The sequence below is a fragment of the Anomaloglossus baeobatrachus genome, chromosome 2 (genome assembly GCF_048569485.1).
Source record: "Anomaloglossus baeobatrachus isolate aAnoBae1 chromosome 2, aAnoBae1.hap1, whole genome shotgun sequence".
In the NCBI taxonomy this organism is placed as follows: Eukaryota; Metazoa; Chordata; class Amphibia; order Anura; family Aromobatidae; genus Anomaloglossus; species Anomaloglossus baeobatrachus.
This window is the reverse complement of record NC_134354.1, coordinates 607,796,837-607,824,420: the sequence shown is the minus strand read 5'-3', so window position 1 is coordinate 607,824,420 and position 27,584 is coordinate 607,796,837. Positions and strand designations below refer to the sequence as shown.

Genomic DNA, 27,584 nt, shown 5'->3' with positions numbered 1-27,584 from the left:
TTAGATCCGGGTCCGACCCGGACGCGGGATTCCGGGTGCACGATTCGGATTCGTTTTTTAATTATTTTTTTTTCTCTCGCCCCCTCTCTTGACCCCTCTCTCGCCCCCTCTCTTGACCCCTCTCTCGCCCCCTCTTTCGCCCCCTCTTTCGCCCCCTCTTGTCCCGGATTCCGCTCCTCATTGACATATATTGGCCCGAATTCCGGATCGGATCTCTGACTTCCTTGGCGATCCGCCGGACCCGGATTATTACCAATCCGCTCAACTCTACTCATGAGTGATTTCTAAATGAGCATTCCGGTTCCAGCCACTTCTCTACCACAATGGCCACATGCCATATACTGAGATCACTGTGGCATGTGGCTGTACAATATGTGGCTTGATTTTATAGATATTTGTTTGCTGTGCCTCTTCTGGTTTATTGCACATCATATTAAAATGACTATAGACAATGGATGCTCGTATGCTAAATATCACTTGGCATGTGATCATGATCTTCTCCTTTTAGACGTTTGGATCCTGACATTATCTTTCAGTTCTGTGTATTGAGATGCCAGATTATGTGTTTGGTTTCATGTTCTCCCTCTTTTACTATGCTATTACAGTTTATGCTCTTTAGATGATGGGGGTCCATCGTGCGCTCCATCCCACCCACTTTGCTGCTTGTTGCCTGTCTCCCGGGGTGATATTTCTCTATCATTCTTTGCAGATAATGTGGTGGCCATCAGTGTTCATTCTTAGATGTCCATCGTTTGCCGTCTGCTTCCGATCAGACTGATTGTATGAAAGATTGCATGTAGGCAGCCGGCGTCTAATATTACCACACATTAGCTCCCGTTGACCAGGAACGCTATTACCTGCTCGCTTAATTAGATAAAAATATGCTATTAGCTTGTCGGCTTTTTACAGCAAACATCATGTTGCTATATTTTTAGTTCAGAGAGAAATAATTGGATTTGGCATGTTACAAGTCTAGGCCTTTCATTAGGGAAGAAGGGAAATCTGTGTTTTTGCCGGTTGTTGAAGTAAACAAGCGTTCTCAGGGGCCGCGCTCCTCGGCAGTCTCTCACTTGTGGGCTTCGGGGACACCAGGGAACGGATTAGAAAGCTCCAGTTGTTTCTTCTGCATTCTCTGCCAGGCACGGTGCAGGTGCGGATAGGGGCACACATACAGACCTCTGTTCTCCCACCGCCAGCCCTTTCAATCCGTGCAGAAAGAGCATGGCACATAAATCACATGGCTAGTTAGTGCACCGCACAGGGAAGACTTTATTGCATCTTTTATTTTACCAAGAAGCAAAGATGATTACCATAGAGAGTTTTTTCCTACTCCTATTCCAATCCAGTAATTATTGCTTCATTAATAGACATTTCTGTAGATAATTATACATTATTTAGAGGAAAATTATACATGTACAGCAAATCTAACAAGGTGTTATAGCGTGTGAGCATTTAGTTTATTTTAATTAAAGATTAGCAGTGAAATCGCTAAATGCTTCGTATTCTGAGCTCTTTTATTCTTACTTTACATCCCCTTCAATTCTCTAGTGGGGGCTCTGATCTGTGCGGTCTAACTAGTGGGGGCTCTGATCTGTGCGGTCTAACCAGCTCATATCCTCGCGTATCTCCCTCCGTATCGGGGCAGTGCACACCGCAGCATACAGCGAGCGGTGCACAGACCCGTATATTGGGATACAGCCTCACCTGGTAAAATGTCACCAGTGCACGGTCTTCTGTACATAGAAACCCTGTGAATACTGAATCTGAGTCTCTCTCAAAAAAAAGTATTTTCTTGTCTTTAAATACTCTGCTCAAACAAATGAAACTTTTTTTTTTTTTAAGAGAATCTTTTACCAAAACAATAGTGCACCAGGTTTTGCTGTGTATTATTCCCAATGCCGCTTTTTAGTATTGTGTTTTGTTTTTTCTTCATTATTAAAGTTATCCACGTTTATGGGCCTTTTTATTTAGTGCTACTTTTTATGATTTTTATCAGGGGCAGAGCTCAGAGGATTCCCTCTCTAGGGGTGTGTCTTATAGCTGCTTTGCATAATTACCTTGTAGGCCACACCTTCTTGTAATGACTACTGATGAGCGAGCACTACCATGCTCAGGTGCTCAGTACTCAACGCAATTGAGGCGGTAGAGAAAGGGTTAAAGGGAACCTGTCACCAGATTTGGGGCCTATAAGCTGCGGCCACCACCAGTGTGCTCTTATATACAGCATTCTAACATACTGTATATAAGAGCCCAGGCCGCTGTGTAGAACGTAAAAATCACTTTATAATACTCACCTAAACGGTCGGTTCGGTGCAGACTGGTCAGATGGGTGTCTCCGTTCTCCGGGTCCGGCGCCTCCTCTTTCAGCCATCTTTGTACTCCTTCTTGTAAAGCCTGGGGGCATGACGCATCCTATCTCATGCACGCAGGCTGGCATTGAGGTCCTGCACAGGCACACTTTGATCTGCCCTGAGCAGGGAAGATGAAAGTATTGTAGTGCACCTGCGTATTACCTCAATGCCAACTAGTGTGCATGATGTAGGATGCGACATGCACCCAGGCTTCAGAAGAAGGAGGACAAAGATGGCCGAAAGAGGAGGCGCCGGACCCGGAGAACGGAGACACCCATCTGACCAGTCTGCACCGAACCGACCGTTTAGGTGAGTATTATAAAGTGATTTTTACGTTCTACACAGCGGCCTGGGCTCTTATATACAGCATGTTAGAATGTTGTATATAAAAGCCCACTGATGGTGGCCGCAGCTTATAGTTGCTAAATGTGTAAGAAACATTCAAGATTGAATTAAAGTGATTTATTTTTTTGTATGTTCTCCCCGTGTTTGCGTGGATTTCCTCCCGGGTTTTCCGGTTTCGTCCCACACTCCAAAAACATACTAATAGGGAACTTAGATTGCGAGCCCGAATGGGAACAGTGTTGCCAATGTATGTAAAGCGCTGTGGAATTAATAGCGCTATATAAATTAATAAATATTATTTTTTTACGCATTTCAGAGAATCTTTCTCCTTCTTTGGGAAAATCACATACAGAATATAAGGACAGCAAGGTTATGCAGTGCCTTGCAAAAGTATTCGGCCCTTTTAAATTTTTCAACCTTTTCCCACATTTAGGCTTCTAACATAAAGATAAAAAATTTGAATATTATGGTGAAGAATCAACAAGTGGGACACAATTGTGAAGTTGAATGAAATGTATTGCTTATTTTAAACTTTTATAAAAAATAGTAAACTGAAAATTGGGGCGTGCAATATTATTCAACCCCTTTAAGTTAATGCTTTGTAGCGCCACCTTTTGCTGCGATTACAGCTGCAAGTCGCTTGGGGTATGTCTCTATCAGTTTTGCACATCGAGAGACTGAAATTCTTGCCCATTCTTTATTTGCAAATAGCTCGAGCTGAGTGAGGTTGGATGGAGAGCGTTTGTGAACGACAGTTTTCAGCTCTTTCCAGAGATTCTCGATTGGATTCAGGTCTGGACTTTTCTTTAGCCATTCTAACACCTGGATACGTTTATTTGTGAACCATTCCATTGCAGATTTTGCTTTGTGTTTGTGATCATTGTCATGTTGGAAGACAAATCTCCGTCCCAGTCTCAGGTCTTTTGCAGACTCCAACAGGTTTTCTTCAAGAATGGTCCTTATTTGGCTCCATTCATCTTCCCATCAATTTTAACAATCTTCTCTGTCCCTGCTGAAGAAAAGCAGGCCCATACCATGATGCTGCCACCATCATGTTTGACAGTGGGGATGGTGTGTTCAGGGTGATGAGCTGTGTTGCTTTTATGCCAAACGTATCGTTTGTCATTGTGCTCAAAAAGTTCGATTTTGGTTTCATCTGACCAGAGCACCTTCTTCCACATGTTTGGTGTGTCTCCCAGGTTGCTTGTGGCAAATTGAAGTAACACTTATTATGGATATCTTTGAGAAATGGCTTTCTTCTTGCCACTCTTCCATAAAGGCCAGATTTGTGCAGTATATGACTGATTGTTGTCCTATGGACAGACTCTCCCACCTCAGCTGTAGGTCTCTGCAGTTCATCCAGAGTGATCATGGGCCTCTTGGCTGCCTCTCTGATCAGTCTTCTCCTTGTTTGAGATGAAATTTTTGAGGGACGGCCGGGTCTTGGTAGATTTGCAGTGGTATGATACTTCTTCCATTTCAATATGATAACTTGCACACTGCTTCTTGGGATGTTTAAAGTTGTGGAAATCTTTTGTAACCAAATCCAGCTTTAAACGTCTTCACAACAGTATCACGGACCTGGGTGTTGTGTTCCTTGGTCTTCATGATACTCTCTGTGCTTTAAACAGAACACTGAGACTATCACAGAGCAGATGCATTTATACGGAGACTTGATTACACACAGGGGGATTATATTTATCACCATCAGTCATTTAGGACAACATTGGATCATTCAGAGATCCTCAATGAACTTCTGGAGTGAGTTTGCTGCACTGAAAATAAAGGGGCTGTATAATATTGCACACCCCACTTTTCAGTTATTTATTTTTTACAAAAGTTTAAATAAGTAAAAAATTTCATTCTACTTCACAATTGTGTCCCACTTGTTGTTGATTCTTCACCATAACATTAAAATTTTTATCCTTATGTTTGAAGCCTGAAATGTGGGAAGAGGTTGAAAAATTCAAGGGGGGGGGGGGGGGGCGAATACTTTCGCAAAGCACTGTAATTAGATGTGTCATACAAAGTATCAGCCCACTTTTTTTTTTCTTTTCTTTAAAGCGCAATTGAATGGTAAAAAAAAAAAACTTAAGATCCATAAATCTTAAACTGTTGTATGTAAAGGCATCTTACATTATATCAAGACCAGACAAGGAAAAAAAGAAATCAGAATTTTAAAAGGAGACAACATGCATATTTACAGTATATACCTAGATTTATTAGGAATGAACTAATATAAAGTACCCATGGGATCGAACCCTGAGTGAAGATTGGAGACCTACATGAGGTGAACAAGTGTGCAGGACGGATGAACTGGAATGCCTCTGTTAAGTCTATGTGTGAATATATTGTAGGAGTGGATTGCAGATTAAATTAATATTAATTTTATTACTATTGATACATACTAAAATGAAAAGCTTGAAATGGTTAAATTGAAAATAATGATTTAAGAAGAAAAATTACATAAATAAAGGGAAAGAAACTATCAAACTTACTAAATATCTGAAAATATAAAATCGGAATATTATGGCTGTATATGATCAGTTGCATATTAATATTAACCCCTTCAGCCCCAAGCCTATTTTGACCCTAAAGACCAGGACATTTTTTGCAATTTTCACCAGTGTCACTTTATGAGGTTATAACTCTGGAACGCTTCAACGGATCCTGGTGATTCTGAGATTGTTTTCTCGTGACATATTGGGCTTCATGTTAGTTGTAAATTTAGGCCGATATTTTTTGCGTTTCTTTGTGAAAAAAACGGAAATTTCGCTAAAATTTTTAAAATTTTGTAATTTTCAAGCTTTTAAATTTTATGCTCTAAAACCAACGAGACATATGACACAAAATAATTAATAACATTTCCCACATGTCTACTTTACATCAGAACAATTTTGGCAAAAAAAAAAAAAAAATGTAAGGAAGTTATAGGGGTTCAAAGTTTGAGCAATTTCTCATTTTTACAACAAAATTTACAAAGCCAATTTTTATTAGGGACCACATCACATTTGAAGCGATTTTGAAAGGTCTACATGACACAAAACACCCAAAAGTGACACCATTCCAAGAACGGCACCCCTCAGGCTACGCAAAACCACATTCAAGAAAGTTATTAACCCTTCAGGTGCTTCACAGTAACTAAAGCAATGTGGAAGGAAAAAATGAACATTTTACTTTTTGCAACAAAAATGTTAATTTAGCCTCAAATATTGCATATTCCAAAGGGAAGCAGGATTAAATGAACCCCCAAAATTTGTTGGGCAATTTCTTCTGAGCACGCAGATACCTCATATGTGGCGAAAAACCACTGTTTGGGCGCACGGCAGGACTCGGAAGGGAAGGAGCGTCATTTGACTTTTTGAACAGAAAATTAGCTAGAATCGTTAGCCGCACCATGTTGCGTTTGTAGAGCCCGTGAGGTGCCGAAACAGTGGAGCTCCCCCACATGTGACCCCATTTTGGAAACTAGACACCTAATGGAATTTATCTAGATGTTTATTGAGCACTTTGAACATCTGGGGGCTTCACAAAAGTTAATAGAGTTGAGCCGTGAAAATAAAAAATATTTTTACCACAAAATTGTTACTTCAACCAGGTAGCTTTTTTTTCACAAGGGTATCAGGAAAAATTGCACCATAAAATGTATTGTGCAATTTCTCCTGAGTACACAGACACCTCTTATGTGGTGGAAATCAAATGTTTGGGTGCACAGCAGGGCTCAGCATTCAAGGAGCGTCATTTGATGTTTCAAACGCAAAATTGTCTGGGATAATTAGCGTATTCCATGTTGTGTTTGGAGACCCCCTGAGGTGCCGAAACAGTGGAGCTCCCCCACATGTGACCCCATTTTGGAAACTAGACCCCCCATGGCATAGAAAATAAAATAGGGCGCACGCACAAATGTTCTGCAAAAAAGCGGGGGACTAGGTGGGATGGAAAAAAGAAGTCCTGTCCAAAGTCGAGTATGACTGCAGGACGATTGCTGATCAGGTACCTAATTGTTCAAGTTTTGTTTTGTCTTTTTTTTTTTTGGGGTGCACAAAAAAAAGCAAAACTAGAGCAACAATTACGTACCTGATCAGCCAATCACGTAGCTGATCAGCACTTGGCGGTAAGCAGGTGGGGGAGGGGCAGGGAGAGGGAGTGGGAGATGCGATTGGGGATAGTTAGAAAAGAGTCCCGAACAATACTTACAGGATGGATCAGAACTTTGGCAGATGGGGGGGGGGGGCGGCAGATGGGGGGGCAGCGGCATATAAAGGGAGCATCTGTGAATGACGGCTGGGATAGGGTGGGGGCAGATGGGAGAGGGCGCAGTGGATGCAGGAGCGGCAGAGGATGGGGCGAAGAGGGTTGGAGGGGGATGGGAGGGAAGGGGAGTGGCAGGTGAGATTGGAGATAGTTACCCTACAGGATGGATCTAGGCAGCAGGATCACAGGAGATGAAGGAGGCAGCAGATCGGGGAGGGTGAGACGTGGAAGAGGGAGCGCAGCGCAGATCACGCGGGTGACAGGTGAGGGAGCACACATCATGGGGGTGACGGGAGGGAGCACACATCACGGGGGTTACGGGTGAGGGAGGACACATCACGGGGTGAGAGGTGAGGGAGCGCACATCACGGGGGTGACGGGAGGGAGCACACATCACGGGGGTGACAGGGGAGGGAGCACACATCACGGGGGTGACGGGAGGGAGCACACATCACGGGGGTGACAGGGGAGGGAGCACACATCACGGGGGTGACAGGGGAGGGAGCACACATCACGGGGGTGACGGGAGGGAGCACACATCACGGGGGTGACAGGGGAGGGGGCGGGTAGCCGATCATGGGGGTGGGAGGTGGGGGGGAGCGTGCAGGTCATAACGGGGGGAGGGGCCGGGCAGCACATATCGGAGGAGAGGGAGCGCGCAGCACATAACAGAGGAGAGGGGGCGGGCACCGATCATGAGGGGGAGGGGCCGGCCAGCAGATTGGGGGGAGCGGTGGCACTGTGGCAGATGGAGGGCGGGTGATCGGGAGGCTTTTCGCCGATTTTATACAGTGCAATGGCAGCGCGGCAACTTCCGGGTCCCATGCTCCGGTCACATAACAGCATGGGACCGGAGCTTGTCGCCCTGCCATTGCACTGTATACATTCACTGTGCTGGCGTGCTGCAGGGACTGACAAGTGAAGCTGATGGGGGCGGTCACCGGCAACAGGTCCACTGTGATTGGAGAGATCGGTCACAAGGCCGATCTCTCCAATCAGAGCTACTGGAGCTGGGGGAGGGTGATCCAGTGAGGTCACCCAGCTCCAGCCAATGGCCAGTGCTACAGCTGCACTGACCATGGCTGGATTTCAATGTTTCAGTCACTTTTAAATGGCTGGAACATTACAGTGGCTGTGATTGGTTGAGTGGCGTTCATCAGCCATTCACAGCCTCCGTAGGTCCGGGGAGGAGGCACCACCCCTCCTGAGGTCAGGTACAAGTCCCCTCCTCCCCAAATCTGCGGTTTGTGTTAACCGATCAGTCACCGGAGGCTCCGGTGCCGCGATTCCGCCATGACTGAAAGATCCGTCCTTGGTCTTTAAGGCCCAGGGCACCATGACGGATCTTTCCGTCCATCGTCGTGAAGGGGTTAAAAATTGCAAAATGTAGGTGATCCATTGATGTAGATAGAAAATGAATAAGATGCTTTTAAAAACTACAGTTTGTTTATTGCTTATGATCTCAATTTAAGATTTTTTACCATTCATTTGCTTTTTTTATATATATATATATATATATATATATATATATATATATATATATATATATATATATATATATATATATATATATATATATATATATATATATATATATATATATATATATATAATAAGGCGGCACGGTGGCTCAGTGGTTAGCACTGCAGCCTTGCAGCGCTGGGGTCCTGGGTTCAAATCCCACCAAGGACACCATCTGCAAGGAGTTTGTATGTTCTCCCCGTGTTTGCGTGGGTTTCCTCCGGGTACTCCGGTTTCCTCCCACACTCCAAAGACATACAGATAGGGACTCTAGATTGTGAGCCCCAATGGGGACAGTGTTGCAAATGTATGTAAAGCGCTGTGGAATTAATAGCGCTATATAAATGAATAAAATTATTATTATTATTATATATATATATATATATATATATATATATATATATATATATATATATATATATATATATATAATATATGCTGATACTTTTGTATGAGACATCTATTTATACCCTTGGTGTGCTTACTTTCTGTATGGGATTTTTCCTGAAGAAGGAGAGAGATTCTCCAAAATGTGTAGAAAATTCCTGGATGTTTCTTGCACACGACAGAGCAGCGTTAAAAACATTCTCTACTGCCTCAATTGCTTCCTCGTGGGGCTGCAGCAGTCGTGGTTCCATACGAAAATAGTGGTTGTCACTCTCACAACTCTTTCAGGTGAGCCTTTACAGTGGTATATCTGATATCTACCTTCCGGATAATATCCTATTTGAGCTCCTTTTGTCTTCCAATTTTCCGAGTTTTTCTGGTACCCTTAACGAGCAGTCGGACGCTCACACGGGCTTGACTCATATACAGAGTATAATGTTAGTCAATGGAGGACTCGAGCATTTTTCAAGATATTCCGAGCATGGTTGTGCCGCTCAGTACTAGTAACGACCATAAAAATTAGCACGTAATAAAACACCCATAACTTTGAGACATATGGTGGATTTAAAAGCAAAAAAAAAACACCCAAACAAGGTTAATTTGGGGAGAACTGAGAATAAAATAAGAGCAAAAACTGGGCAGTTGGGATTTGATGACAGGTCCTCTCCAAATCACTCCATGAGCAAGCATTCAGATACATGCTTAGTGGACATTGGCTTTCATCTGTGTGAAGAATGAGGATCCTCTCGGTGGTCTCATGTTCCCCCTATGGGTGGTGTTCCTGTGGGTGTTCTCGCGTCGCTCCTGTGGGTGTTCTCGCGTCGCTCCTGTGGGTGTTCTCGCGTTCTTCCTGTGGGTGTTCTCGCGTCGCTCCTGTGGGTGTTCTCGTGTTCTTCCTGTGGGTATTCTCGCGTTCTTCCTGTGGGTGTTCTCGCGTTGCTCCTTTGGGTGTTCTCATGTTCCTTAGCCAAAATTCGTCTTTGTTCTAACTAAACCATTTTATGGTGATTGGCAACTAAACAATGTATGGCCAAAAAAAGTTGTCTTCCCAGATTTGCATTTGTGCTTGTAACAAAGCAAGCTAACCAGAATTGCTCTGACTACATGGTAATTAGTTCTTAACTATATATGTGACAATAATATGTACTGACCATCACATTTCAAGCCATCTTGCACATTTTGTTTCACTTTTGCTGTGAGATCAAATTTTAGTAGAAATAGTCTTATTTCTGCCTTTGATGGAGAGATATTCCTGACCAATTAGCAGTATTAGCTGTAAAGCATCTGTCTGCGCCTTAGGTGTTAAATGGTTTGCATTCTTCACGGAGTAGTATTTAAAGTGTTAATGTGCTAATGAAAATGTAAATGGCAAGCATTACACATTTTCCGGATCGTTTTGTCTTCCTTTTTCTTAATATATTTTTTTTTTCCGTTTTGAACAGCATGGATTATTTTTAATTTGCTGATTTATGGCAATAATAGTAACTACAGTTTGTATAAATGGCTATAATGTGGCTAGCGTGATGTGCATCTAATACACCAAAGGGAACACAGTATTTTACCTTCAAATTCAGATCCAACAGTTCACACACCGAGAATAAAAAATAGGGAGGCACTGTATAAGCCCAGTATATAGAAGCTTACATAGAGTGCGAAATATAACATTGGGGAACGCAATTTTTTAGGAGTTAGGTTAGACAACTGTTCTTAATTACGGTAATTTTTGGATGCTGAATCCAGAAATTATCTCAGTTTTTCTCTATCACGTCAAGTTTTTGAACTATAGGATTTTTGTCTTCTCAAAAATATGTAAACTACTGTACCTAAAAAGTTTTTTTTTTGTTTTATAGTACAAATATGAACAAAAAATGAAATATATAAGAAATAGGCATGACAAATGTTTTTTAACACTATCATGTTTTTTACAAAGGAGATATATATGCATGCAAGTATTTAAGGTAAAAATGTACATTTATAGCTTTTCCTGGAGTGTTTAACTTGAGGACAATCACGTTTGATGCTCCAGCAATAGTCAGCCATCATATGTACATCCCATCTACCCTGGTAACGGTCTTCCATAACCTTCAAATCTTGGTGAAATCGTTCACCTTGGTCATCGCTAACAGCACCAAGATTTTCCGGAAAGTTGGCAAGATGGCAATGCAGAAAATGTAGTTTAATTCTCATGTTGCAACCAAGCGCTTTGTAGCTCTTCAATAGTTTCTGAACAATTTCTTTGCAATTACTTGCACGTGTATTTCCAAGAAAGTTCTTGACGACGTCTTTGAATGATAACCAAGCATTCTTCTCAAGATCTGACATAGTCCCGGTGAAATGTTCATCTTTGATGAGCTGTCGAATTTGTGGACCATCAAACACACCAGCCTTGATTTTTTTCAATGGACAGTCCAGGAAGTGCCAACATGATGTACTTAAAACAGTCGCCGTCAGTTGGCAATGCTTTTACAAATTGCTTCATGAGGCCTAGTTTTATGTGAAGAGGTGGGAATAGTATATTCTTCCTGTCAACAAATGGCTGATGTAGAATGTTAGGATCTCCAGGTTTAAGACCAGATCTTGGAGGCCAATTCGACTCAACCCAATGCTTTTCTCGAGCTCTGCTATCCCACATACAGAGAAAGCAGGGATACTTTGTGTACCCACGTTGCTGACCAAGAAGGAAGCAAACCATTTTAAGGTCAACACAGATGATCCAATTGTGTGTGTCATATTTTAATAACTCAATAACTCTCTTTACATCTCCATGTTCTTCACGAAGAGAGACAGAATGCCCAATAGGGACTGCACCAAATAAATTGCCAATGTGTAGAAGGACACACTTAAGACTCCGCTTTGAGCTATCAATAAACAGTCGCCATTCATTTGGATTGTACATTGAAAGCCCTAATTCTTGTAGTAAACCAGGAATATTATGGCAAATCACAAAACCGCTGTCACACCGAAAGTACTGCAGAAATGTACTTTCTCTAGTACGAAAGTATGATACCTTCGCTCCTTGTTTAAGTAACTGTTTCTCATTCAGCCTTGCTGCTAGTAATTCTGAAGCTTTTTTTGATAAGCCCAATTCACGTGCTAAATCATTTAACTCGTGCTGATCAAATCCCTTACGAACTGAATCCTTGTGAATTTCAAATTCTGCATCATTGCTGTCACAGTGTTCGTCAACATCACTCAGAACTTCTAGAGATGGTAGCTGTTCCAAAACTGGCACTGGAATTTCAGCTGAATGAGGCATTGGTCTGATAGCTGACGGTAGATTTGGATATTCTATTTTACTTTTAGTTTTCCTGTTAAATCCTGATGTTTTCACTAAACAGAAGTAACAGTCTGTGGAATGACTTTTTTGCTCTCTCCACACCATGGGGATACCAAATGCCAACTTTTCACGTGTTCCTTTGGTCCACATCCGTAAACTCTCGACACACTGCTTGCACACTATATGGATTATCTTGATCACCGAGTTTTACTTTAAAATATGCAAAATATGCTTGTTTGACAAATGCACTGATGTTTGCCCTTTGAACTGGAATGGTGAAAACACCACAAATATAGCAGAAGGAGTCAGGGTTGTTTAGGCATTTACGACGAGAGGAAGAAGGAGCAGACATGATCTGAAACAAAGGAAATATGTAAATAAGTAAATAAAACACTGAGATGGAAAGTTACAAGCTTTGAAAACTAACAAAGAAAAAAATCATAAGATATATAAATTACAACTAAGCGCCCAATGTAAAGAGAAAAGCGATCACAAATCCTATTTATTCCTACTATGATACATTTTTGTGTGTAAAGTTATTGATAATTATGATGTATTGGGAGCTGCACACACCTCTCACCACACTGTCTCAGTTGTGACTACTCTTACAAGTTGCCTTGTAGCTCTATATGAGTCGAATTGCACTCAGATAACAAGTCTTATTACAGAAATCAGTGCCATTGTGCTTCTATGGCAGGTAAGTTGAGGAGGAAAAACTTGACGTGATAGAAAAAAACTGTCTACATTTTTGGAATCAGCATGCCAATTTTAGTATAAATCAGCTCAAAAACCTAACTCAACAGAATTTTTTTTTCAAATTGTTCCCAGTGTAATCCGTCAAAAACATCACCAAGGGCAAAGGATTGCACAACAGTGATATCCATCAGCCTGCATTAAAGGGCCAACAAAGAAGACATATATACTAAATAATGGATAATAATAAGGGGTCAGGAGACCCTCCATACTGAAAAGCTGCACTCTGATGTGGTTTTGAATCTGCATTGAAGATCATTATGGAGAAAAAGATGGGGGTTACAGAATTACATAGAAGGTTTTAGACTGTATTAGAATATTTCACAGATAATTTGCAATTCATCACAATATTATAATAGAAGCCACAACTGTTTGCACATATGAAGTGTGAAGGTAAAAGCTAGCAGTGTAATGCCATGTCTCCCGCAGTGTGAAGTACATAGGATTTAGGAGTAGAGATGAGCGGACCCAATGAAGTTCAGGTTTGCCAGGTTCAGCCCCGGACCTGACCTGAACCTCATTTGAAATCACAGACTGGACAGTTTGGCTCTCTGCTACATACAGCCAACCATAAACAGAACACTTCTGGGGGAAGGTGGGTGAGCAGGGTTTGTTTTTTTTTTGGTGGGCAACACACTACATCTGATAGCACTGTTGTTACCCCCAGTGAGAGCCATTCAGACACGGCCATCGGCTGACACTGAGCCAAGCACCCAGCGTACCAGAGCACAGCGATGCTCACTCCAGGAATTTACATGCGTAAAAGCAACCAAACTCTAACAATGATTTTTTTTGTACAGTCCGTGTTCAGTATGAACACCAAACATTTTACATCTATTTAATAGTCATCCACCAGACAGGGCCAATACTGTTCATCGGCAAATAACACAGGTCTCTGATTATTAAAAGAGCTGTCTGGGACTTAATAAATTGATGAACTATATATAGCGTAGGTCATGAGTATGAGCTTGATGAGGGTCCGACACCTGGCACCCCCATTGATCTGCTGAAATCTGATGAAAGTGGGCATATATAAATGAATTGTGGCTGCAGCCCTGTACATTGCTCAGTGGCCTCTCCAGAGTTCTGCACTTTGCTCCCATTACAGTAAATGGACGACTTTACTCAGCAGTTGCCTCTAAGCTATGTATGGGATTGTATGGGATCAGATTGCAGCTGATCAGTGAGGCCGGCGAGTGTTTGACCACCACCAGTATTTTATTGATGTCCTATTTTATCCTACCCATAAGTCATCAGCTGTTAGGCCACTTTTAATCTAATAAAATGTCTTCTGTTTTTGCAATCCTGTTATTTTTGCTGTTCCCCGGAGTACCGTGTTGTGTTTTTTTTTTTTTTTGTTTTTTTTATAATTTAAAACCTTTACAACCAAGGACGTACCTACATCTCCTTGGTCTGGTATGTCCTTTATTGTCGCATTATTCCCTGCAGATGTCTGCTGATTTGGTCAGCCGATATGTGCATCTACAAGGCATGGGTGGATCGGAGATCTACTCGTGCCTGTTAACTAGTTAGCTCGCGCTGTCAAATTCTGACAGTGCGTTAGAGCACGCACCAGCAGGGATTACATCATTCCCACCGCGATCTCGGGGCGCCAATGGTCGTTACAGCCGGGAGTCAGCTGATGACCCCTGTCGCTGTCATGACAAAGTTCCTCAGCCGGCATTCATAGGAGATTAACATCTCTGCTGATCAGAGGGGTGCTGAAGCATCGCTCTGAACTGTAGAAGCAATCGGACTGCAAAGGCTTCAAGTCCCCTAAGGAGACTAGTAATATCAATACAAAATGTAAGAAAAAGAAAAGTTAAAAACATGAAAAAAAAACCCAAACCTTAAAAGGTCAAGTCGCCCCCTTGTAAAGACCGTAAAATTGGTGCTAATCAATAAGGCCCACATCTCTGTAACTATGCTGGAATTTAAAGCGTAAAGGCTACTCAGGAGAATAGGAAACGCTGTTCAATTTTGACCTGGTGAAAAGGTTCTCTTTAAGTCCCACATCCCCCCTTTAATGGGTGCATCTAAACGCAGATTTCTTATTTGGAGCAATATGCTGCATTAATGTATATTTTTTTTTCTTTTTTTATGACGCATGCAACAAAAGAAAATGCGACCACTAGATGCCCCATTATTGTGTAGATTCCCAATATAGTAAAATCTAACAATACGACAGAACAAGTTCCCCCATCCCAGATACAGTCCGCTCTACGGACAGGCTGACAGGTCACAGATTTGGTTTGTGTAGTAGTTGAAACAAAGGTAGAAAAGTATAAAGAGCTGAGAGACGAAAGGTTTCACGACTTGGGACCTTACCTTGTAATAGTCCTGCTTTATAAAGCGTGTCTGTGAGCTGTAATCTAGGTTTAGGACAAGTGAATTGCAGCTCATCCCAAGATTTTATTACACCTTAAAACCAAACTTCGCTTATTGTCTTCTTCTTTTTTTCTCCTGCTTTTGTAAAAGAGAAAATGATACATTTGAGAGCCGGGGATGATGGCTTCCAGTGAGGTGTGGTGTGTTTCATTACTAGGTGTTGACAGCTTTTTGTACGTTTTTTTTCTTTGTCATTGGATTGAGATCTGTTTTTTAGATTTTTTCTTTTTTTTTACATTGTGGTCTGAAATGACTGTTGTTGCTGTCATGTCTTGATAGAATATGTGAGACAATATAATTTTTTTCTTTTAATGCTTTGATGATTGTTGGTAAGCAAGTGCTTACAAATATGACCAGTATCTATAGTTGCTGCTTTCAAGCAGTTTATTTTCCCTCACATCTTGCGGTTTGGTTGCTTTTTAGCTCTTCTCCTTTAGAGCACAGGTTTGTAACTACAGTTTAATTGTAGTGTCTAAAAGGTGTCTGTGGTGGTCTGAGACACAACGCTATCTCCTCATTGGCTTAGGTGACTGTTATATCCAATGTCAGGTCTGCATGTATGATGTGAGCTCAGGAGTAGGGATGAACAAACATGAACGGTAAAGTTCAGGGTTCGTACCGTACACCGGGTGTCTGGGTCTCGAACTCTAACACAAACTTTTAAAAAGAAAAAGCCTGTGTCCAAGTTCGGAGTTGGGGTGCTGTTCGTATGCCAATAAAGTTTGTTGAAAAGCTGCACGCCAGTCAACAAACTTTTTTGCATGGGGAAGATGCATGTACGCTGCTGTGATCAATAAATAAATAACAAAAAAAAAATACTTTGGGTCCCACCTATTTTTGAAAACCCTCACCAGTTAAAACAGACATCTACAGGCTGCAGCCCTCAGCTGTCTGCTTTGTCTTGGCTGGTTAGCAAATATAGAAGGGATCCCATGCTGTATTTTTTTTGTTTGTTTTTTTTTTTAAATTATTTTTTTTATTTTTGGAAACTGCGTAGGCTGACCTTATTTTTGATAACCAACAAGGGGGAAGTAGACAGCTGGGGGGTTGGTATAGCATGCCTGGAGCCAATGGTTATTTGGCCCTTTCCAGCTTAAAAATAGCAGCCCGTAGCCACCCCAGGAGTGGAGCATCCATTAGATGTGTCAATTCTGATGCTCTTTGCCTGCCTCTTCCCAATTGCCCTGGTGTGTTGGCAATTGGGGTTGATGTCAGTTGTGAATTGACAGCTGCCATTAAGCCCAGTGGTTAGAAATGGAGAGGTGTCTACCAGACACCCTGATTACTTACCCAGCAAGTATAGACGTAAACACACACGAAAAAAATAGTTTATTTGAAAAAAGACTCCCCCACACTACCTCATTCACCAATTTATTAATGAAACAGAAATCCTCAAAATTCTCACTTAATCCTATGGTGTAATGTCCCATGACGCCTATCTATTCCTATGGAGCTTGATTTTGAGAACTCCATAGATCACTTACGGTCACTGTTGTAACTTTCCTGAAGAAGACGCTTGTAATGGCTTTGAAATTCATTGAATAAAAACTTAGTTCCACTGATGTCTCCTGGATCTTTCTTTGTAAAGTCTTCAGCAGCAGCGTGGTGTGAACACGTCTTCTGTCCTTTTTCCTTATAAACAGGGTCATCTGAGCCTGTTGATATCCGTGGTTTGGCCCACATTAGTCTGTGTGTGGGAGTCCTTACTTACCTTTACTTCACACTTAATCGAGGCACTGAGATTCTCTCTACACTAAACTGAAACTCCTCTTTTAAAACCAATGTGTGGTAATGGGTATATCTCAGACCTCTCCATATTAAATAATCTTCTCTCAATGTATTTCCCACCTCCTTCCTATTACTCAGTGCATTAAAAGTGGCATTCCACAGGGGATGGGATAGTGGGGTACTGACCACTAGACGTCACTTCCCACTGAGACTCCTTAATGAATGGATCAAACAACAGTTAATGCTGCATATACTCTCTCATCACAATCATCTTGCAGTGTAAACAGACTGATCACCTAATGGAAGAGCTAAACACTTGCTCTTTGAGTGAAATGATCCTTTGTGCAGTGTAAAGCATAATTGTTATCTGCGGTGCATCGCTTTGTGTGAATAGAACTCGTACTGCCGAAAACCATTGCAGCCTGTGCGCCCCAAGCCATCTGTTACAGCTCATCAGTGCACATCACTTACTTTTGGCCTGACTATTTAATTGGGATACTAAACGCCTGCCGATGGGTATACGTTTACTGATCGGTGATTTAGTGTCGCTGGGCGATCCATGTAAGTGGACCCTAACCCCTAACTTGTTTGTGGGTCTCTTCTTCACATTGTATTCCCTACGGTATCTATAAATCATTTTGGGCACCTTATTACACTAAAACTAGGCTTTAAATAGGTCCCTAAAAACTATTCACGGATAATAATTATTAATTTAAAAAGCTCATATTACAGAATCATACAAGTGACATACTAAGAAACATATACCTGTTTTGCTATATTTTTAACACTAAGGTTCAGATACGGCTTTAAAGAAGGCAATTAAGTCATTTTATTATAAAGGTTAATATGAAATACAAACTTAAAGGAAAGGTATGATATTGCGTACACTTTTGTATATTGAACATACAAAGGTTAAGTACATGAGTACAAATGCCTCTCATTCAAAAGCAATAGCCTATAAACTTGTACAGCATATATCACATAAATAATTTCTCAAGCAGTATTTGGCTAAAAATGTTGGATACTTTATTAGAAGAATTTGATATACAAAATACAACCATAGACATAATAAAAGACAGATACAGTACTGCTAGACACCAGTAGGTGGCAGGCTAATTCTTCAAGGATACGGCCATGACCATGTATGGCATACCAATATGGCACAATAATTGTATTAGTGTGCAAGGATAGGTCAATGAGCCTAAGTTTGCAACCCAATTTTATGTAAATCTAGGGACAGATCGTGATGATACAAATCATTAAATTGGAAATATGTAGTCATACAAGAATATAAAAGGTTATTATAGCACATATACTTATAAATAGAATGCGGTGTTTAAATTACTGTGCTATATAACAAGTACACAACCAGTGCTCAACTTGTATGATTATATATTGCAGGTTAAAGTATGCAAGGCTTAATATTACTGCTCTATAGATGTAGTATATTTAGCATAGTGCATAAAGATAGCCATTGCATATATCACACTGCAAGTATAAAATGACACTTGTCCTATGAAAGGGTTAAAGCAACTTACACGGAGAGTAGTCCTGCCACGTCTGGTCACCTCAACATATGTTTCAACAATGATATCTTCATCAGGAGATGTGGTTAGAATATTTAACACGTAGGTATATAAAAGGCTAAACAGCCAATCATAGTCAAACACAAAGAACACGTGTCTATCAGAGCAGCTGTAACAATTTAGAACATTGAGACAACTCCAAATAAGGACATGATGTAATTGCATTAGGCTGACAAAACATTGGCAGCCAATTAGCAGCATTGATAAATATTGCGTTCCACTGACGTAAGTGAGTGGAGCGCACACGTGGTGTAAAAATAACTTGGCATATTTGTGAAAGTATCTACGGCCAATTACCAGCGCAGATAAATCCTGCGTTCCACTGGTATCAGCGAGTGGAGCGCACACGTGGTGCTGAGAGGACTTAAACATATCCATCAGACCATTGGCAACCAATTGTCAGCGCAGATGCGTCCTGCGCTCCACTGGCGTCAGCGAGTGGAGCGCACACGTGGTGCGGAAAGAACTAAACAGAGCAATCATGTGAGCGGATTAGTGGCGCATGCGCATTGTGCTGTGTTCCAATAATGGAAGTTCCAGGCTCAGGACCGTCGGAGAGACACGTCCCCCGTCGCTAAGCGATGGGGCAGCACGTCTACCCCTGCTGCGCCGGAGCACTGTACTTCCTGGAAGACCAGCACAAGGTTATGCGCTCCTCGCTCACTGACATTGTGTAAATATCATTAGTGGCTATTATAGCTTATCATAGATTAATAAGCATTCATGGATAAAGTAGGTTATTGTTTGCTATTACAGATTGATTGTTAGGTGAATATTTAGAGAGAATATCATATATTATACAGTAAAATGCATTTCTTATTGCTATCAACATAGAGACTGCTGATTAAATGGCACAGATATCAACAATGCAGGGCTGTTTTTTTGGAGTGTTCCAAAGGGCAAATTCAAAGTTCACGTCAGTCTCAAACGAACCAAAGATTTAAAACAGCATAAAGGACAAGGATCTAAAATAAAAATACAGATAGACAGAAAAAAGATTAAAAATACATGAAAAACTAACACAGTTAAAAAGTTACCCAATATCTCTGAAATTGCATACCGGACAACATGTATTACAGATCTATATGCTACTTTTTAATCAGAGACGAGGGGTGATAATAGTATTATTATTTTTATTTTAGATCCTTGTCCTTTACTCTTATTCCAGATGTGGCCTTACAAGTGATTTTATAGAGGAGTAATTCTGGATTGTTGATATGTGGGCTTTTTGCCACCAGAGCCTCCTATTTGGATTTGACCAGTTCTTCGTGAATGAAGTGGAAGGACGTAAGCTGCGGCCCATAAGATTTTAGTACTTGTCCTTTCCACTTTACCTTCAGATATATTGGGCTATAATGTGTGATCTCAAGATCTGATCTCTAGATCTTATATTCCTACCATGACATTTAATTACCTTATACATATGCTCTTGGCAGTGCACAGGTTACTCGGATATGGACCTTCTAATAAAGTATTTTTTTGTTTTTTACAACAGGCATCTTTCTGAAGAGGGATTTGAAGCTTGTAAAGGGTCCTCAGATAAACTGTCTAGAAGTGCAATTATCCTCATTGCTCTCAATGTAAGTATCCCTTTTAATTTGCTTTCCTTTCTGCAGACGGCACCACTTTTGACCACTGTCCTTTTGTATGCCTCATACATTTCTATCATAAATGGATGCAATAATTAAACATTTTGACAGTATATATTGGATCTTTAATCTGTGTCTGCATGTCCTGCACAATTCAGAAAAATCACGTAGCAAAAATTGCAATAAGAAATCAAAATGTATCTACCACTAAATAGTATGAATAAAAATTTAGTTTTTTTGCAATGGACAAGAGGATATATTTATCTAGTAACTGTAGTGCCGAGATGTGGCCTTTTTCTATGGTATACATTAGTTTGGGGCCTATGGGTCTAAGCCTGACATCACAAGCTCTCGCTATTTGTGATCTTTGCTGTCGTTTGGGCGGCAATACATGGGGCTGCTATGTGTATGTTTATATCAAGAAAGTTTTCAGCTTGCCATGCAAAAAGCAAGCCTTCACACAGCACCATCGACTGAAAAATGAAAACGTCACAGTTCTCCAAAAATGGCAACACAAGCAAATTTATTGTTTTTCAAATTTATTTTTTACCAATTGAAGAAAGGAAAATGCCTTTTTTTGCGTCTGTTACATCTACTGGTATATAGGGGAGTGGGAAGGAAAGAAGTGAGGAGCACTCCGCACAGTGAGAGGTAAATACTAGAGGTGGGGGAGCACTAAAATGCTGGGGTATTCGGTCCTCGAGCCGAGCAGGCTAGATACTTTGGAAGGGCTCAACTCGAGTAACGAGTATAATGGAAGTCAATGATTGGGCAGTTCATCTCTCTGCCCACGTACTGCCAGCCATAAACAGAGCATTTACGGGAGGAGGGCGGATATTTTTTTTTTCTTTTGAGACCTGACATTTGAAAACGGTTTAACTAGGGCTGGGTTGACCCTGAGTGTAAAAGTCCGGATCTACGCGGTTTCAAAGATGCCTGGTTATTTGATCTGGATTCTGCACTGGGAAAATAAAAAAAAAAAAAAAAAAGTATAAAGGTAAAAAGGAGAAAAAAGAATGAAGCAAGTGCTTCATACTTACCAAGACTCCGTGTAATTGCAGCAAACCGCTTTCAGATAGCGCATTCACTTCCTGAGCCGTGCATTAGGCTCATCGCAAACACGCACGGCTTTCCCTGCCCACCAGCCGTCCTTTCGTCTGTGATTGGTTGCAGTCAGATGCGCCCCCAGCCTGTGTAACAGTATCTGACTGCAATCACTGATAGGCACTGTATACGGGTCAGTACCGAGGTATACAAATATATAAATAAAACAATTGGAGCAGGGTTCCCCGGTATTCTGATACACAGCACAGCTAAAGCTCATGGCTACAGGCTGTCAACCCAGTCCTGCACTTATTTTGGCTGTGTGTCAAAAGAAGAGTAACCGCATGCGGCATTTGTTCTTTCTCAATTATTTAATTAAATAATTAATTAAAGAAAACTATGTGCAGTCCCCCCAAATTTTCATACTCAGCCATGATAAAGCCATCTGGGGGCTGGTATTATCAGGCTGGGGAGACCCTGCTTAAAATATCAGCCTCCAGCCACCCGTAATTGTCGCATCCATTAGATGCGACATGCTCGGCGCTATACCGACTCTTACCATTGCCCAGGTTCGGTGGCAGTCCGGGTAATGAGGGGTTAATAACAGCCCACAGCTGCTACTAAACCCTAGATTAGTGATGGCAGGCATCTGACACCCGCATCACTAATCTGACACTGAAAAAATCCTTTATTTGGAATAAAAGACAAACACCCTCTTTCACTTCTTTATTATCCCCCAAACACACCTGTAGGTCCGAAGTAATCCACACGAGATCCCACGGTGATTCACCTCTGCTACATCTGAATCTCACAGTGCGCGCCATAGAACATGACTGCTCGCTGTGAATGCAAACAGACAATGACTGAGCCGCGATGAGCAATGACGTCACTCAGGTTATTTGCGGTCACAGCTGGAGATTCTCACAGTCCTCCTCATGTAACAGCAGGTAACCTGACCTCAGGGTGACCTCCGTAAAGTCAGTGACCTCACCTCAGGTGAAACCTGCATCTCCTGGCAGAAAACCGCAGGAGGAGCGGGGATGATGGGGTTTGCCAAGAGATGTAGATTTGATGCTGAAAATTTTACACCATATTCCTGCCCCCAATTTACACCTCCTGGCGAAAAAAGACGTGTTTTGTTTTACACAATTCTTTCCCGCGGTATTCTGCCAGGAGGTGCATATTTGGTGCTGAAGTAGTCTGCACCAGATTTCAGCACCAAATTTGCACATCTTGGCAGAAAAAAAATGTTTGGTATTTTTTTTTGCATTTTTTGGCCAAGAGATGCAAATTTAATGCTGAATTTTTTACACCACATTCCTGCACACAATCTACACCTCCTGGCAAAAAGCCACATCATACCGCATGCGGTAGTGATGCATTTTGTTTTTTGCAAGGAGGTGTAGATTGGGTGCAGGAATATGGTGTAAACGTTTAATCACCAAATTTGCATCCCTTGGCCCAAATATGCAAAAAAAAATAAAAAAAAAAAGTTTTTTTTTCCTGCCAGGAGGTGCAAATTTGTTAGTGAAATCTGGTGCAGACTATTTCGGCATCTAATTTGCACACCCTGACAGAAAACTTGGGAAAAAAGCCGTGGCAAAAAATGCGGAAAAAAAGAACCCCGAGTTATTTTGCCAGGAGGTGTACATTAGGCGCAAGAAAATTGTGTAAAAGTTTCATGACCAAATCTGCATCTCTTGGTAACTTGGCAAAAAAACTGTGGTTTTCTGCCAGGAGATGCAGGTCTGGGAACTCTGTGACCTCACCTGAGGTCAGGTTACCTGCGATCACAGGTGACAGACCGTGGGAACCTCCAGCTGTAACTGCAAATGACCTGAGTGACGTCACCGTTCATTGCGCAGCTCATTTATTCTCTGCACTTAGTGTGCGGTCATGTTCTATGGCCGCTCACTGTGACTTAGATGTAGCAGGGCTGCATTGCCGTGGGATCTCGTGTGGATCGGACCTGCAGGAGTGTGTTGGGGTTAATAAAGTGGTGAAAAAGGGTGGATTTTTGTATTTTATTATAAAATAAATAAAGGATTTTTCTCTGTTTGTGTTTGTTTACTTCCACTTACAGATTAGTGATGGGGTGTCATAGACGCCTGCCATCACTAACCTAGGACTTAGTAGCAGCTGTGCGCTGTTATTAACCCCTTATTATCCCGATTGCCACCGCATCAGGGAATTCGTGAAGAGCTGGGTAAAGCACCGGTATGAGCACAGCATCAGTTTGAGGGAAGTACTTGAATTTGAATTTTTTCATTAACTTGCTGAAAGGGTCTACATGACACAAAACACCTAAAAGTGACACCATTCCAAAAACTGCACCCCTCAGGCTACTCAAAACCACATTAAAGAAGGTTATTAACCCTTCAGGTGCTTCACAGTAACTAAAGCAATGTGGAAGGAAATAATTAACATTTTACTTTTTGCAACAAAAATGTTAATTTAGCCTCAAATATTGCATTTCACAAGGGTAGCAGGATTAAATGAACCCCCAAAATTTGTTGGGCAATGTCTTCTGAGCACGCAGATACCTCATATGTGGCGAAAAAACACTGTTTGGGCGCACGGCAGGACTTGGAAGGGAAGGAGCGTCATTTGACTTTTTGAACAGAAAATTAGCTGGAATCGTAAGCCGCACCATTTTGCGTTTGGAGAGCCCCTGAGGTGCCGAAACAGTGGAACTCCCCCACATGTGACCCCATTTTGGAAACTAGACCCCTCATGGAATTTATCTAGATGTTTATTGAGCACTTTGAACCTCTGGGGGCTTCACAAAAGTTAATAGAGTTGAGCCGTGAAAATAAAAAAAAAAACATTTTTACCACAAAATTGTTACTTCAACCACGTAGCTTTTTTTTCACAAGGGTATTAGGAAAAATTGCATCATAAAATGTATGGTGAAATTTCACCTGAGTACACAGATATGTCATATGTGGTGGAAATCAAATGTTTGGGTGCACAACAGGGCTCGGAATGCAAGGAGCGTCATTTGACTTTTCAAACGCAAAATTGTCTGGGATAATTAGCATATTCCATGTTGTGTTTGGAGACCCCCTGAGGTGCCAAAACAGCAGAGCTCCCCCACATGTGACCCCATTTTGGAAACTAGACCCCCATGGCATAAAAAAAAAATTAGGACGCACACATGGATGTTCTGAAAAAAAGGGGGGGGGGGGACTAGGTGGGATGGGAAAAAAGAAGTCCTGTCCAAAGTAGAGTACGACTGCAGGACGATTGCTGATCAGGTACCTAATTGTTCAAGTTTTGTCCTTTTTTTTTTTTTTTTTTTTTTTTTATTTGGGGTGCACAAAAAAAGCAAAAACTCGAGCAACAACTACGTACCTGATCAGCCAATCACGTAGCTGATCAGCACTTGGCGGCAGGCAGGTGGGGGGGGAAGGGGAGGGGAGAGGGAGTGGGAGATGCGATTGGGGATAGTTAGAAAAGAGCCACGAACAATACTTACAGGATGGATCAGAACAGCGGCAGATGGGGGGGAGGCAGCAGATGCGGGAGCAGCAGATGGGGGGCAGCAGATGGGGTGGCAGCGGCATATAAAGGGAGCATCTGTGAATGTGAGACGGCGGCGGTTGGGATAGGGTGGTGGCGGATGGGAGAGGGTGCAGTGGATGCAGGAGCGGCGGAGGATGGGGGGAAGTGGAGGATGGGGTGGAAGGGGGAAATAGGGGGGTGGGAGTGGGAGGTGAGATTGGGGATAGTTACCTTACAGGAAGGATCTAGGAAGCAGGATCACAGGAGATGAAGGAGGCAGCAGATCGGGGAGGGTGAGAGGTGGGAGAGGGAGCACACATCACGGGGGTGAGGGGGAGGGCAGCCGATCATGGGGGTGAGGGGGAGGGGGCTGGCAGCACATCACGGAGGTGAGGGGGCGGGCAGCCAATCACGAGGGGGAGGGAACGGGCAGCCGATCACAAGGGGGAGAGGGTGAGGAGCCGATCACGAGGGGGAGGGGGTGGGCAGCCGATCATGGGGGTGAGAGGTGGGGTGCGGGCAGCAGATTGGGGAAAGCGGTGGCAGATGGTGGAGGCCGGCGGCGGCAGATCAGGAGGCTTTTCGCCCATTTGATACAGTACAATGGCAGCGCGGCAACTTCCGGGTCCCATGCTTCGGTCACATAACAGCATGGGACCGGAGCTTGTCGCCCTGCCATTGCACTGTATACACTCACTGTACTGGCATGCTCCATGACCGAGAATGTGTGCTCCAGTACCGAGAAGTGAAGCTGAGGGGGGTGGTCACCTGCAACAGGTCCATGGTGATTGGAGAGATCGGTCACAAGGCCGGTCTCTCCAATCCGAGCTGCTGGAGCAGGGGGAGGGTGATCCAGCTGAAGTCACCCAACTCCAGCCAATGGTCAGGGCTATAGCTGCACTGACCATGGCTGGATTTCAGTGTTTCAGCCACTTTCAATGGCTGAAACATTACTGTGGCTGTGATTGGCTGAGCGGCGTTCGTCAGCCAATCACAGCCTCCATAGGTCTGGGGAGGAGGCACCACCCCTCCTGAGGTCAGGCACAGGTCCCCTCCTTCCCGAATCTGCGGTTTGTGTGAACCGATCGCAGTCACCGGGGCTCCGGTGCCGCGATTTCGCCATGACAGATAGATCCGTCATGGGTCTTTAAGTACCAGGGCACCATGACGGATCTATCCATCCAAGGTCGTGAAGGGGTTAAAAAAAGCGGATCACAGACATGGCACAAAACTAAAGTAATTTCAAATGGCGACTTTCTGGTTTTAAGAAACACTAAAAAAAAATCATGAAAACATAATGTTTTAGTGTGCCGCCCCCGTGCCAGCAGCCGCCGCTGCTCGGATCCGGACCTCCTAAGGGGGTCGCTTGAGGGTCTCATGGACACGCCGAATAAAATGGGGGGGGGACGTAGATGTACGGGCTAGGCCGTATTAAGTTCGTGACGCCACCCACGGTGTGTGGTGAGTTGGGACACCACCGCTGCGGTTATGGGGCATCCGGGGGAGATGTAGTGGCAGCTGGATGTTGACCCTTCCGTGGGTAGGGATGGTTGCCCTGGGTCCCAGTGTCTTTGTGCAGGGTGTAGCGACGGCAAGGGGATGTTTAATTACTCAGTCAATAAATCACACTAGTCTCTGGTAAACCAAGGTGCTGGTGGCCGGCGCCACAGCCGGTTGCATTCGGTTCCCCCACCGGGGCTGGTGGTCTCTATCCTTTTGCTCTGCACTGACTTTGTGTAGGTGGACTTCCTAGTCTGGAACTCAGGAGTCAGCTCCCGGCTGGATGTGGCCTGAGGAGCCGTGCCCGCAGACGCTGGCCCGTGGGATCTATGGGCCCTGGTGGTGACCTCCTATCCCTATCGGTGGGCTGTTGTCTTCTATGAGGGACTTTGGGTGGGACAGGACCTCCTAGTACTGGCCTCAATCGGTTAATTAACCAGGCCACTGGTTTCCGGTCCTGGCTTCAGGGTCCGAGTACCCCCCTTTGTGCTCCGGTTTCCGGGTCGGTTCCCTGTGTCGGTACCGGTGAGCTACAACCCTGTCCCAGTCCACCTCGGTTCTGCCGAGTCGTCTTCCCGTCTCCTGCTGACGGAGACCACCGTCTGCCTCCTAGCCAAGGTACCAGGGCTCCTAGCCTGGCACCGTTCAACTTGCACTTTCTCTGCTGGAGTTACACTTAGCTCCAGCCCACACTCCTCTCCAAACTGAACTACAAACTGAACTACTTGTTTTCCCGCCCTGGGCTGTCTAGACCCCTGGGTGGGCATGTCCAACTGCCTGGTCATGCCCACTGGTGTGTCAGTCTTTCCCTAAGGGGGGGGTGACTAGAGTTTTAGGTTTGCTGTGTGTTTCCTAAGTGGGGGATGGTGTTGTGCAGGGGCCTATCTGTGACTACCTGGTTTTGCCAGGGCATCACATTCCCCCATATTTTAATGCAGACCGTCCACAGGCTGTCCGACCACCAACATTTATTGAACTGAACTGAAAAGGGTAAAAGAGATTACAAGTATATGTACATATTTACATTCAAGCATATGTGGTTTCTTCCCTTACGGGAGTCATTTTTCTTAAACGTTGCACATTAAAACCGGGACGGGACGGACCGGGTCCTTCTCACCTTACCCACCCAAAACCACCTGCCCCCTGGTGCCACCGCTAAGCACTGGTGCGCACCCTTTGCCCAAGTCCATGACAGGTCCGGGTGTTGCCCAAACGGGCCGGGTAAAAAGTTCCTTACCCGGCAGTCTTTTTCAAGGGCCCCACGTCCAGGGGACCCCTGACCCGGAGGGTAGTCACCGTTTTTTTCTGGTGACGGGGCCTCGGCCGACTCCACCGCAGGCCCTTCCTCCAATCAGCC

At 43.2% G+C, this 27,584-nt stretch overlaps 1 protein-coding gene across 1 annotated transcript in view; it reads left to right on the top strand.

The window, feature by feature from the left end:
- The window catches only part of TDRD3 (tudor domain containing 3), a 419,212-nt gene that overhangs the window by 98,515 nt on the left and 293,113 nt on the right, over positions 1-27,584 (top strand). Inside the window, exon 2 of the mRNA XM_075334376.1 lies at positions 20,086-20,170. Coding sequence (XP_075190491.1) covers positions 20,086-20,170 — 85 coding nt within the window. The remainder of the gene's footprint in view (positions 1-20,085; positions 20,171-27,584) is intronic.